The sequence below is a fragment of the Salminus brasiliensis genome, chromosome 4, assembly GCF_030463535.1.
Source record: "Salminus brasiliensis chromosome 4, fSalBra1.hap2, whole genome shotgun sequence".
Taxonomy (NCBI): Eukaryota; Metazoa; Chordata; class Actinopteri; order Characiformes; family Bryconidae; genus Salminus; species Salminus brasiliensis.
The window spans coordinates 31953051-31966602 of record NC_132881.1 but is presented as its reverse complement, the minus strand read 5'-3'; the positions used below and the strand labels follow the sequence as shown (position 1 = coordinate 31966602).

Genomic DNA, 13552 nt, shown 5'->3' with positions numbered 1-13552 from the left:
TTGGCCTTGTTAATTGCAGGCCTGTGCTTGAGTGGTTATTGGGTTGCTTCTGACCATTTAAACCATTTTTCTCTCAGTTAAGGGTGACCGTGAGGCTCTTCTTCTCAACCATGGCAAAGAGTTCACGTTCCAATAGCTTATATCTCTGTATAGTTGTTAGAATTGATTTTCTTGAATTCTGAAGTTGATTAGAAATAGCTTTGAGATTTGATGCTTCTCAGATGTGATCTTTACAGGTCTAATATTTAATACTAATTTCTCATTGTACTACGTTGGACAACCCATTTTTATGCAGGCTCGGAGAAGCTACCAGCTGTAGTCAGTCATGATCATTAACAGAAAGTTAAGTGGCCTCTGATCTTTCAGCACCACTGAATTAATTATCTATATATTATTAAAAAAAAGATTACAGACTTGTATGCATCTACAACCTTCTTTCTGAGGGGCCTCAGGGCGCTCTTCAGATCTCAAAATGTGTTTTTATTTTCTAACCTTAAAATTGCACTTCTGTTACTTACATAACACTTTTTAAAATACCTCAGCTTTCTTCACATCCATCTGTCAATATTGTTCAAATGAAAATCAAATAATCAAAAAAAGTTTAAATATGTTAAAAAAAGAAAAAAAGTTTTTACTGGCGTTCTCATTTTTTCACGACTGTTTGTGTGTTGTGTGTCTTGAATTAGGAATTGCGCCCTTGCCATCATTTCTGAACTGTTCGTTTGGTTTTCTTCCATGCTTTTTAAAAGTTTCCTGAGATTGATGCCAAAGCTTTTTTTAGACAAGACTTCCTGTCCCTTAGAACAGGATGTGACATCACACCTGTGGCCATGAAGCTTCTCCACCTTCGGCACAGATTGGCTTATTCTGCACGGCCTGCAGGCCAACATCCCCATCCCAATAACTGCCAACTAGTCTACACTGCACAGACACCAGCACTGTGGAGCTGGTATGGAGCTGGAGGTAGAGGTGTAGCTTATCACAGTAATGCTTTATGAAAGTAAATTATGAACCTTTTGTGGAAAACCAGTCCTTTTGCTAAATGAAACCATATGCAGGCTGAGGTCACAACATTTGCTTGACTTCTCCGATTACAGGGTTGCCATAGAGACCTGCTCAATCCCGTTCGGTTTAAGTCTGCATTGTTGTAACAAACTTCATATAATTTGGGCCTCCACCCTCTTGTGAAGTTTTAGTGATTTGGAATATGTAGCCCAATTACGGAAACTTGGCTCTAAGAGGAAAGGCAATGCCGTTGCCAAGGTCTAACGTTCTCATGTAGCACTCACATGTTTACAATCATTACAAGCAATTAGATGACTGTTAAAAAACTCAACACATCTGTCTTCTTTAGCATGTGCTGTATAGTAAAGATAAAATAAGTGGGCTTCAGTGATGGGCTTTGAAAGTATGATCTAAAGAAAATCTCTTCTATGGTGCTTTCAGCAATACATGAACCTGATACCAAAATGACAGCCATTCCTGAGGCTTTACACTTGGATTTCTATTACACAAGCATCACTCCCTCGGACCGTATCTGAGTAATTAATCAAGACCATACTGCCTCCCAAGTGGAAGATCTGAGATGATGCGAGTTACCCAATTCTCAGAGAGGGCCAACACATATGCTGAACTCTTGAAACATCTCATCTACAGTATAGCTGTCTAAAACAGAAGAGAAAGAGGAATTCGGCTGCACGACAGAAAGACTAGAGAAGACAAGCTGAGTTTAGTTTCAATATTTTAATTCAACAAACTCCTAAAAGCACAAAGAATTCAGTTTTCCTAACTAATAAGGCACATATCGGAATGCCGTTTCATGGACGTTGAGCAACAGAGTTGTACACTTTTTTTTCCTTTATCAACCCCCTCTGTTGCTCTGTCCAATTCAGTATGATCTCAAATATGTTACAGACATTACGAACAGGAACATAAACATGAGTATCTAATGAGAGAATCATCAATACATTCAGTAAATATGTATTAATTGGTATACCCTAGTAGTGAATAAAGGCATTTAATTGTAACAATCAGTTATTAGTCGGGTGAACTCTATGAAAGACATTTCGGAGAAATTACATGAGCTATTATTAAATAATACATTGCACAAACGTATACTTTTTAAATCAGTTAAAACACATGCACATGCAAACTCAACTACAGTTCTTTGTCTCACATAATTATGTAAGTGATCTCAATTGCATAAAGATGAAGAAAACAAACTTCGTAACTATTCTTTGACTGGTGACATTGAAAAACTCGAGCTCACAGTTTGATACAGTTTGACTTACAGTGGTGTGAGTCAGTTTCTTTTCTGTTTCTTTTACATTAAACTTTCACTGTTACGTTATTGCTTTCCTAGAACTGCTATTCCGAACATCTGTGCTATTCAGCAGACACACGCTGTGATTTTCAGAGGCATATTTAAAGCACTTGTAATGGGTAAAGTTACTGTGATAATATCTAAGATAACAAAACACAAATAAAATGGCTTGTAAGGGCATAAGAATTATGTACCAACCAATAATATTCTATGTAGACATCAATATTTCCTTCATAGTGTAGTTCTGTTGCATTTTATACAAAAAAGAAGAAACTGCAGAAAGACCTTCCATAAATATTTCTGTAGGATACAACCTAAGATCATTGTAAAACAACGTAAAAACTCCCAGCTCTTTTGCATCTCAGCAATCTGCCCTTTTTAAAAAAAACAAAAAAAAAAAACAATTTTAATATTGCATCACAACATTTCAACATAGCTAACTTGAAAATGATGGCCGTCGAATATATACACAAAACAAACACAGAACTGTATCTTTGAAAGGGAAAACAAAATCGCATCCAATTTCAAATTGCAAAATTTTCAACATCTATACTGGTTTCCAAAATACACATATCTTTCATAGAAAATAAGTTTACACTGAAAGTGAGCTATAAAAGTCAAGTATACGTAATTCAAGACAAACACATGCGCGAAAGCACTTGTATTGCAAATGCATGTACACTATCGCTACCTCCAATCGCTCCAGGCCTCTGGCTGTTGGAGCAGAACTAGCACATCACAGGGCTTATGCTAAAACACCTCCAAAGGTAAGGCTAACAAGTAAATCATCATCATCATCATCATCATCATTAAGATCATCTCAGCTGTAGCAATCTGTTCTTCTTTTAAATGTTAGAAACAAGCTGAGCTGGAACATCCCACTCCTCCTCAGCCCACTGAAAGGATGCAGACGAGTAGATGTTCACTATGCTACTGCTAGTTCATAGGGAACCACTATTTAGCAGTATAGCTTTGTGGTTTTTATTTTTTGCTCACACATTAAGGCTACAAACAATTGTTTACAATTGATCCCAGTGATGTAGGGAGACAGTTCCGTGTTAAGCTTTTAAGAATGGGCAGCCATTGCACTGAAGCTACACATTGCTTTTTTACTGAGAAAAACAGCCTCTGGCTGATTTCCTACAACGGTGTAAATCAAAACACAGTATAACTTCTTCCATCCTAAATGAGGCTGGAAGTGAAACTTGGCGTGTAACAACGTGTGCACAGAGGAGCTATTAGCAACAACAGTCCACAGTAAAACTACATTTATTGAGTAATGAAGGAGCTCTACTAGAAAACAGGATGACCTGCTTTGCGGAGAGCCATTTTGTGAGACTGATCTCATTTCTAGCTCACTGCTGATTCCTCAGCAACAGACCATAGTCTGATCGGATTTAGCATCAGGAAATCAAACCTAATGCATCCACAGCTCCTAATGAAGGGAGGGGAATATTAGTTGGTTCTCTGTTTTCAGTGCTAATGGGTTCGTTATATTGCCGCCCCATCAATTCACATCTTAGACCAGCATGAGACACTACCTACCAAAATCCCAGCGTTTCACATCATATAAAGCATTTTGGACTTCTCCCTTCAGGTACAGTTTGCTTCTGAGAGTATCAAATAGTTTGTCTCTACAAATCAGGAAACATACAAGTAAGTTCAGACGACATAAAATATATGAGGTTATGACTTCCAACGTTTAGTAAACAATTATACACATATTCTATATACCAAGAAACATCTTTTACTTTATATGTACATCTAGGTTTACAACTTCGACAAGACAATATTCTGCCCTCAACAACTTCTGTCAGCAAATGCTTACGAACGTGTCCACAAATGATCTCTGTTATACAAAATAAAGCTACATTTAAATGTTATAAAATATTAAATGCTCTTTGATCACAGTCAAAGGTGACCAATAGTATGAGTACAAGAGTACAAGAGCGAATCGTGCAGGCTGAGAGGTAAACTACAGTATATCCTTCAATAATCTTCATATCTCTCAAATAAATGTTTTCTATCTTTCTCGGCATTATACTACATTCCTCAAACACTTCCAATATGTCCTGTGTCCTATGCCCAACTGCTCCCAAAACCACATCCTGTCAGTTTCAGACCTTGCCAAAGACTTTTCAACATAACATACTTTGTCCTTTTCTCACATTTCAGCCAACTGTTTCCTCCTCTGCTCCTAGACAGGTCATTCTTTCCTAACAGAAATCACAGCTTTGATGGGATTAAATCCATCGTTTGTCAGTTGTGTTGGCAATTCAGAAATGTACATTAACAGCAAAGCTTCTATACAGCTGTGGTGTGATAAATCTTTCTTGGAGAAGATTACATATTGTTTTTGTGATGTCACAAGGCATATTCTTGTGATGTCACAAGGCATCTAAACACCTCTAAATACTCTATAAATATCAAAATAAGGCCACATAATTTGCAAGGAATCGTTTAGACCAAGTATTTGAAAAATTACATATTTTTTTCGAGCCATTTTTTAAAAACACATCAAAGAAATAAATGCTATTAAGTCCACTAATAAATGCTACTCATACACAACAAAGTTCAAGCACTCAAGCTAATGGCCAATGTAGAATTGCATAGATACACTTAGGCCTTAACCATCATGTCATCTAAAATATAGCGGCATACAAATAAAACAATTGGTGCATGAAGATAAGAAAATATGTAAATTCAACGCAGGTTCTATCCCGAGACAAACTGAGGCGTTTGTCCCAGCTGGCTGTGCTCTTGTGGTCTTGTGAGGAATTCCAACCTGTTGTTTTTTTATTATCATCCAATAGGCTACTGTGCAGATGACTAACACTGTTGCATAAGATGTTGATGTTCTATATGGAGACGCTAACTTCCTTTAAGCCAGCTGATTGCTTTAGCCTTGCAGTTTATATGCATGTCAAAAACACACAAGTATATATATTCAAAGCAGGAACTTGATATTGCTGAATTTCATACAAGACAATTCTATCCTACAGTAGTTTCTAATGGCAAGAGGTGGGGTTAGACAGGCCCTGTGCACACAAACACACAGGTGTAAATATCCCAGTTTAGTTGAATCAATTGCACGATGATATAAAAACAATACAAATAAATATGCAACATAAAAGCTAGGGACGACAAGTACAATATCCCCTGTTAATTCACAGTTAAAATGGTGTGCTGTTGACCCAAAGAATACTGCAAGGCACACTACAGGCCAGCCCTGTCTGACTGAACTAATATAATACTTATACCACTCAGCACATCCACGTAGTTCACTTGGCAGGGAAAATGAAGACAGATTCTGTAAACACGCAGTCAGAGAGCACAATGTTGAGGTCAGCCATTGTGTCCGGTATGGATATCAATACTGTCAGTGACACACTTCTAAACATATACTTACTAGTCAATTATACACATAAATCAAATCCGTTCTATACTGTTGATACACAAGGCCATTTTAGAGCTAGCAATATTTACACTAATATTTTGGCACATATTTCTCATATTTGTTTCATGGAGCACTTGCTGGGTATGTCAGAGGGGAAGGGGCAAAGGGAGAGGAAGGCAGGAGTGGACAGGGACCTGCGTGGTCCTTATTGCACACGGCGGCAGTAGTAGCCCAGGACTTTGCACTTCTCACACAGGTGCTGCGGGTGTTCCTTGCTCTGGTCAGAGACGTCCAGGCCGTCGGGTTTCTCCAGAGGACGCTGCAAGAAGGGAAGATGCTCGTCATTACACTTGCTTTTATTTCAGGCTGGCCATTTGCCTCAATATTTGACCAAGGCCAGAGCTACTGAGAACGTCTGCAACGAGGCCTTGAAGGCTGATCTTATGGACCATCATGTGAGTTTAGAGCTCAAACCACAGTCTGGCTCCATCAGCAGGGTGTGTCAAACATTTGTTTAGGACTGGTATCAGATAATATACTCCAATCTCAGAAATATGCTGAAAAAGCTGTTCATAGCTATTGGAAATACTTTCAGGATTCCATCTCTCTGGTATGCTTATTCCTACAAACCAGCGTGACAATCGAGGTGATGAATCTTATTCTTGGAAATTATGCAAAAGACCCAGAGAATAGCTGTGAGAGCCAGCCGTTTTTGGCTGTTGATCACAAACAATACTTCTACAATCATTTGTTTTCCCACCCATTGTTGTTGCAGGATCTTTTTACGGTCCTGTTATTCTTTCCAGTGTGTCTCAGCTGTACTTTATGAAATACGGAAAACCAGGTTAACACAGGCCATTGGGAGGAGACAATGTAGCATTAGGCTGAGTGTTTGCTCAAGAGCGAAGGGCTTTGTGAATGATAATATTAGGGAATATCGGATACCACTGTGGATTAAGAATTTGGCCTATGTGCTCAATAACTGGAAGGAATTCCTGCCAAACAACAGAAAAGCTCAGTCAAGCAGGAAGCTTTGGGGGGACTTGCGTTGTACCTCTGTTTTTTGTCTGCGCATACTGTAAAGATGTCAGCCGGGCTCCCAGGGAAAGGCGTTAAATTGGAGATTGATGGAAACAGGGCTTGCGGCAGTTAGCCCTCTAATGCGCTTAGAGTGAGCTTCTGGCACAGGTCTGGCTATTTGACTTGATAGCATGGCAAAGGCCACTGCTAAGACACGTTCACTTAATCACCCGACAGGAACTATTGGGGATGTGTAACACTTCGCAGTTCTAGAGCTAAAGTCGTAACAGCTTTCCACCATGAGAAAACAATAAACCCCTACACACACATCTACTTTATGTGAATGCTTGGATTCCAAGAACAGGAGTCAGCTATGCACCCATAGAGGCTCTTTGATATCCACTGGGGTGTACTGCACATCTCACATGCTGACTTGGGGGAAATATGTTAAGTGGGTGATGCTGAAAGGGCAAAGAATTTGCTTGCAAGAGAAGAGCTAACCACAACATAATCATGGAAAAGAGCATGCATTTCCCACCAGCTGCCTCCAAACAAATGATGGTTTCTCATGAATGTTACAGCCACATTTAATGACAATGATTGAAATGAATGTTTCCTTCTTTGCGCTACTATATTTACTCTTTCAAGTCCATCTTCAGACGTCTGGAACTGGGACTAAACTTAAGAGCAGTTCAGCAGCATGGTTTTGGTGTGAGGCATGTTGTCAATTTTAGCAATAATGAAACCTGCAGCGCCTTTGTGCAGAGATTAGTGTGACTAGGCAAGAGTATTTTTTTTTTCTTTCTTAGTCAGTCCCTCTCCTGCCTTGCATATGTGTATTTCCTGGAAGAGGAAACACACTGTTAAAGCAGTATCACGTTTTGGATATCAAGTATCAAAGGTAGGCCCATGGGGCTTCATCTACCACAAAAATGTTTCTAAAGACTACAATGTTTGTGTGTACATTACACAAATATGCTTTTGATTGAACATTAGTCTCTCTCTCTCTCTCTCTCTCTCTCTCTCTCTCTCTCTCTCTCTCTCTCACACACACACACACACACACACACACACACACACACACATGCTAACTCAATTATGGGCTTTCACAGAACATGTTGATCTGGATATCTAGAGAACATCATTAAAGCTGTGTTGTACCTGTTTGTGAGGATACACGTTGATGTGACACTTGATACATTCCTGCCCCATGTTGGCCCAGGAGTTTCCACTCATCCACTTCCTTTTGCATTTGGGGCATTTGTACTCTCCGAAGCATCTCTTCTTCCCCTGATAGGGTGTCAGTCCTTCACCTTTGGGTCGGGCCTGAAACGGCATGGAAGGTACAGTTGGGTCAAGTCTGCTGCTAAAGTCTGCAAGCAATCAAATCATCAAGCTCCTCTGATCAACAGTGGATGAAAAAGTAAGTCTGGACTGAAGCTCTGCCCACAGTGGAAGAATTTATGTCACCTGATTCTGTCCTCCCTCAGTGAATTACTATCACCTGTGCTCTTGGCACAGTGCAGTTAGAATCAAGTAAGACTTGTTTAACAAGCTGCGAGCTCTCATAAGTGCAGCCCAGTCCATATGCTGCAGCACTAATGTAATGTTTTGAATGCAACCTGGGAGACTGTATTAAACAGCAAAGCTAGGCCAGGGACTTGTTTTATGGCCTGTGAGTATGACTCTACAGACGATGCGCTATATAATGGTCAGTACAGGGCAAAAAGTGCATTTTGTTTCATAAAAAACAAATGCTAAGAGCAGTGCTTTATAGAACTTTTAATTACCAGTTCAATGAGAAGATGCACAAACCATGCTATATGAAGTATAGCCAAGGCTTTGTTGGTATTGGAAGCATTTGTTTCATTTGCACTAAGGGGCTTTTTAACACAAGAATTTATTCTCAAACAGACTTGGGCGTGGTGTCAACATGGTGAGTCAATGCTGGATTCAATATCTAGGCCACAACAACTACAAAAGGGAAAACTCAGATTTTCCCCTGGTGTGTCACAAATAAGAGCTTTATGTCATCACCATGGTAGATCTTTAAATTCTAAGAAGGCCAAAAGCAAACTTAAAAATTAGAAAACAACAAGTTTATTGAGCCCTGTCAAATCCAATTGGGGTCTACAAGAAAACAATTTAAGAACAGTTTAAGAACAGTAGACTCCAGAAAAAACAGTATTTACTAAAATGGTTTAAAGTGATCCAAAAAAAAAGTCATCCATGCAATGCACACCACAGCAACAGCCCCAGAACATATCAAATCATCACTTAAATCTGAGCACTTCCAAAGATTTCCATTATTTGAGTGAAAATAAGGCTTTACAGATGAGTGTGGTGTGGTCTCTGCATGTGTTCTGGTAATGAAGTTCAACATGTGTGCATCATTATGTTCCCTTTCAATCGTGTCTTTAAAAAGAGACTTAAAGAGTGGGAAATGGGCTGTGTGTGTGAGAGTGAGAGAGAGAGAGCGAACAAGAAAGAGAAAGTGGCATAATCACTCAGGCAGAAAATATTTCCCATCTTGAGTCCCTCTGAACAAGCATGGCTTTTCAAACAGGTGAGAAAAAAAATCTTCGGAGGCCCTGCTTTACCCATGTGAAATCTATCATATCAAAGTTCTTGTCCTTGGGGCTTGAGCCACATTGTGGAGAAAGAATGAAGCCTGAAGCTGGCTCCAGATTGCAGCAGGGATGAGAGGGGTGGATATGTTACTTTGGTCCCGCATGAGTAATGAGAGGTGAAATCATCAGCATCTGCTCCAGTGTGTGTAAAGAGCCAGTAATATGCGTCACAACACACATGCTGCATGCGATAGGCTCTCCTCCCCAACCTTAAACAATATGACTCAACCACTGTCAACAAACCATCTCCTTAGTTGACAGCAGCTGGAAACCATGACTTCTGAGCTTTGCTCTGGCTGCATCGCCAAACTTCAGAAACGGACTGACGCAAGGTCACGCTAAAGACTGCGCCACTAGTCCACTTTAGGACTGGCGTGGGTGGGGAGCTCTAGGATAGGGAAAATAATAAAACCCATAGCATAACTGACCTCAGCCCATTTGATTCATATTTTCCATTGTTGAGCTTCATTAAGCTTTAGGTGTAACTAAAATCTCTGGTTAATGTCCTGACAGTGTTGTAATGCCCTGCTCTATGACGTTACACAATATGACCTAGCTTGATGGCTAGACTTGAAGTGCTCTTCTAACACTACAGGCTCCTGTTGAGAGTAGAACAGAAACTAAACATAAAAATCTTAATTGCTTCCTTGTCTTCCTGTTTCTTAACATCACATATTAACTCCTTTAACGCCACAGAACCGCCAAGGGCACCGGTCTTACATTTAATTACATTTACATTTCTGGTATTTATTGAGAGCGACTTACAAGGTTACTCGTATTACAGAGGTGGGCCAATGTAGTGGTAGGAGTCTTGCCCAAGGACTCTTATTGGTGTAGTGCAGCATAGTCACCCAGACCGGGAATCGAACCTCAGTCTCCCATGTGGTGCGGTAGCTCACTGGCAGGTAGTGGTGCTATCTGTTGTGCCACACCAACCAAAATTATTTTCATAAATTTACTGAATAATATTTTTTAGGATGCAATAAAAATCACAGAGTTTTAAAGGTTAACTCTTAAGGATCTGTCAGCAGCTGCAGTTCCTTACTATTATAATAATGTTCCTTAAAGATTCGTTTCCAGATTAGTTTTGTTGTGATAATAAATAACTCATGTTAGTTAGTAGATAATATTATTATATTCTATTTTACTATACAACTCCAAAGGACATGAATAGACATAGATAGACTAGATAGGTTTTCTCAAGTTAGCGCTTCCCTCTGAGAGATATCTGACCAGCAGTCCTGGAAAATTCACAACTCTGACTAATCGCATTGCTAAGAATCTGAGGCACTGTGAAAAAAGCCTCTATCTATGCATCAGCGCTCTGCAGAATGCCCTGGGCCTCTGCCAGAAGACACACATGATATTCTGTTTACAGCAGCTTGACCTATTTTGGTTGTGTTTTTAATAGATTTCAGATTAATTGAGAATGTAGGAGAGGGCTGGTTTGATCGGCATGATGAGACACTGGACCTGTTCGATGAGGATAAAGCCAAGACTGGAATTGACCAACTATTGCTCAAAAGAATTTTGCCACTTCATGTTTTGATCTATTTACAGTATTTATTTACATTTTGTGCTATTAACAAAGGCAAGTTACTTTTTTTTTATAAAGAACTAAAATGAATATAAAGAGTGCTGATATAAACAAGGAGATTTAGGTGAGGTTTATGTGTTTAAAACATACTTCATTTTCTACACATTAGTAATGAGAAATATTCAGGTCAACTATATTAGTAGGCTAAAACACTGTATTCCATGCTCTCAAACACATGAACTTGCATGGCTTGTTTTATTATTACTGTTGGTGATCACAGATTTGTCACAAAACATATTACCACCATCTGAAGCACAAACAGAACAGTCTGCTTTCCAAAAACAACAATTTAAAATATTTTTTTTCAGAGCACACTTCACTAGCAAACACCACAAGTGGAATTACAGACTGATGCCAGAGTCTCTGCACTTTAGTTGCATGTTTACACAGTTGAACTCATTGCTGCATTGCTGTAAAAGCTGAGAGACTTCAGCCTTACTTTCACAGAGGGCTTAAACAGACACAGAAAGCTCATCGAAATGGTCATAGCCTACCGGTCAAATACATCAATAATGACTAGTTTGTTTGAGTGTGTTTCAGGTCAGTGTTTTTTTTTTCTGCGACAGAATTTGTTTATCCCATATCCTACATTTTCTCATAGTTTCTTTTCCTGAGGCCACCTTATGACATTTGTGTGGGTTTTAATATCCAAAACAATCATACTTTATTGGTACATTACCATTTTCTAACCTCTCTCCTATCCCTTAGAATTACACATGTAGTTTTTCTTACTGTGTCTTTGTAGAGCAGGCTGCTAAAAGACTGATGTAGATAAATGAGCTGTGTCCTGATTGGCTAACCTGTGTTTTGCTTATTTTAAAAAGCAGTCCAGACTGAAACGTTCTTTATAACTTCAATGTGAATGAACAAACTAAACGGCTGTAGGCTCCACAGGCAAATATGTAAATACATTCATTTTCATGGCAAAACAGACTGGTTTCTACAACTTAGTTTACAAATATAGAGCTTCAGGACCAGAGACTGAACCTTACATTTTGAGACTTCATCAGTGTTTACAAAGTACGTCTACTCTTTTGAAAAGAGCAAGGACATTCAGTTTGCCATGACATAGCCCCTTTTAAATAACAAGGAGTTTTGAGAGCTTGCTATCCACCTCTAGAACAGACTTACTTAGACAGAGTACTGGCAAGAATGTCCCACCACAAACGCACTTTCATTGAACACAAGCGGATGAGACTGCGACTGACTAAGACTAATCTAATGGACCAAACAGATTCACATTGCTTTTGCAGTCAGTGTACTTCAGTTTTCTCTCCGAAACAAAACTGCAGGAGTAACAGAAAACCCACTCAGGAGTTCTGTAGCGTTGGTCACTCCGGACATTAGAGATATGTATGCAGTGACAGTCACTAGAGAGGTAAAAGAGGGGAATTCAATTTGACCACCCCCCCTCCTCCTCCCTCCAGCTGTGTTCCCCAAGGATAGCAAAGGGGGCTGGGATCCAGCAGCAGAGCCAACCTCCCTGCAACAGGACAAATACCACAGCTCGGCAGTCATCGCTCGCAGCTGGAGAGGGCCCTCCAATCAAGCCCTACAGGACTGAAAAGGGGGGGGGGAAATCAGAAGCAGATGGGTTCCACACTGGTATAACACGAGAAAACACTAACCCCCCTCGTAAAACCACTGATCTGCTTTGAATTAGGACTATAGGTTAGCAAACGAGGGCCGGAGGAAAGTGCTAACCTGAAACATTCACTGTTGAGTACAATCGATTCAGTGTATTATCATTGGAAGAGATCTGTCAGATGATTGATACGTCTCTAGATCAAATAGCAGAGGAATGTTGGATGTATACTGGGTGTATAGGACAGAAAGAGCACTGTATAGAATGCTAGCACAATCCTCTGGATAATTAACAACCATTTTATATTAAACCAAAAAAACACAGTTTTTTAAAAGCACCTTTGTGGCATTTTCTTTGGATGACTGCATGCAAAGACAAAAAAGAACACACACTGCTGAAGGCTTAGGCCCACAGAGGACAGAGGTCATAGTGCTGTGACACTGCATGTTAAATACTGTTAACAGTAGAGTTCTCATGATTACTCCTAAACTTGATTACTTGATTAAATACAATCATTGCATAATATAAAATTATCTTGCAGTAAAAACAGATGGATTGACACATTCCTTTATTCTTTGTTGTCAGATGTATTGAAAACACTCCTGCTTTGAATTTACCTAATTCAAAAGTTTCCTTTGGTTGCACATGAACAAAATATGCCACATCAACACACGTTGCTTTGTTTGGAAATACTGGTGTTTTTCCAGGACAGAATTTTGCTATATTTTTTTACTGTTCAGGTCTTATAGAATGTTCTAGTTTTACAAAATTATTAAAAAAGAAAATTATGAAAATTATTTCTCCATCACAAATAATTAATATTAACAGTGCTAGTTAACCAGATCTGTTTAATTAAATAAAATGTAAAATGTGACCACTTGCCTAATGCACAGCTGTATTTTGCATGTCTATTCAGGCATGATTTACCAATGTCTTCCAACAATTAGTGGCCAAATCTGTCCTTATGCCTGGAGGCCTCAATCTTCACATGTGAGTGAGC

At 39.3% G+C, this 13552-nt stretch overlaps 1 protein-coding gene across 1 annotated transcript in view; it reads right to left on the bottom strand.

Annotated features, from left to right (window-relative positions):
* Positions 1 to 1728: 1728 nt before the first annotated feature.
* The window catches only part of zcchc24 (zinc finger, CCHC domain containing 24), a 36512-nt gene continuing 24688 nt past the window's right edge, over positions 1729 to 13552 (bottom strand). Inside the window, exons 3-4 of the mRNA XM_072678024.1 lie at positions 7902 to 8066; positions 1729 to 6039 (exon numbers count right to left, since the gene is read on the bottom strand). Coding sequence (XP_072534125.1) covers positions 5926 to 6039; positions 7902 to 8066 — 279 coding nt within the window. The 3' untranslated portion in view covers positions 1729 to 5925. The remainder of the gene's footprint in view (positions 6040 to 7901; positions 8067 to 13552) is intronic.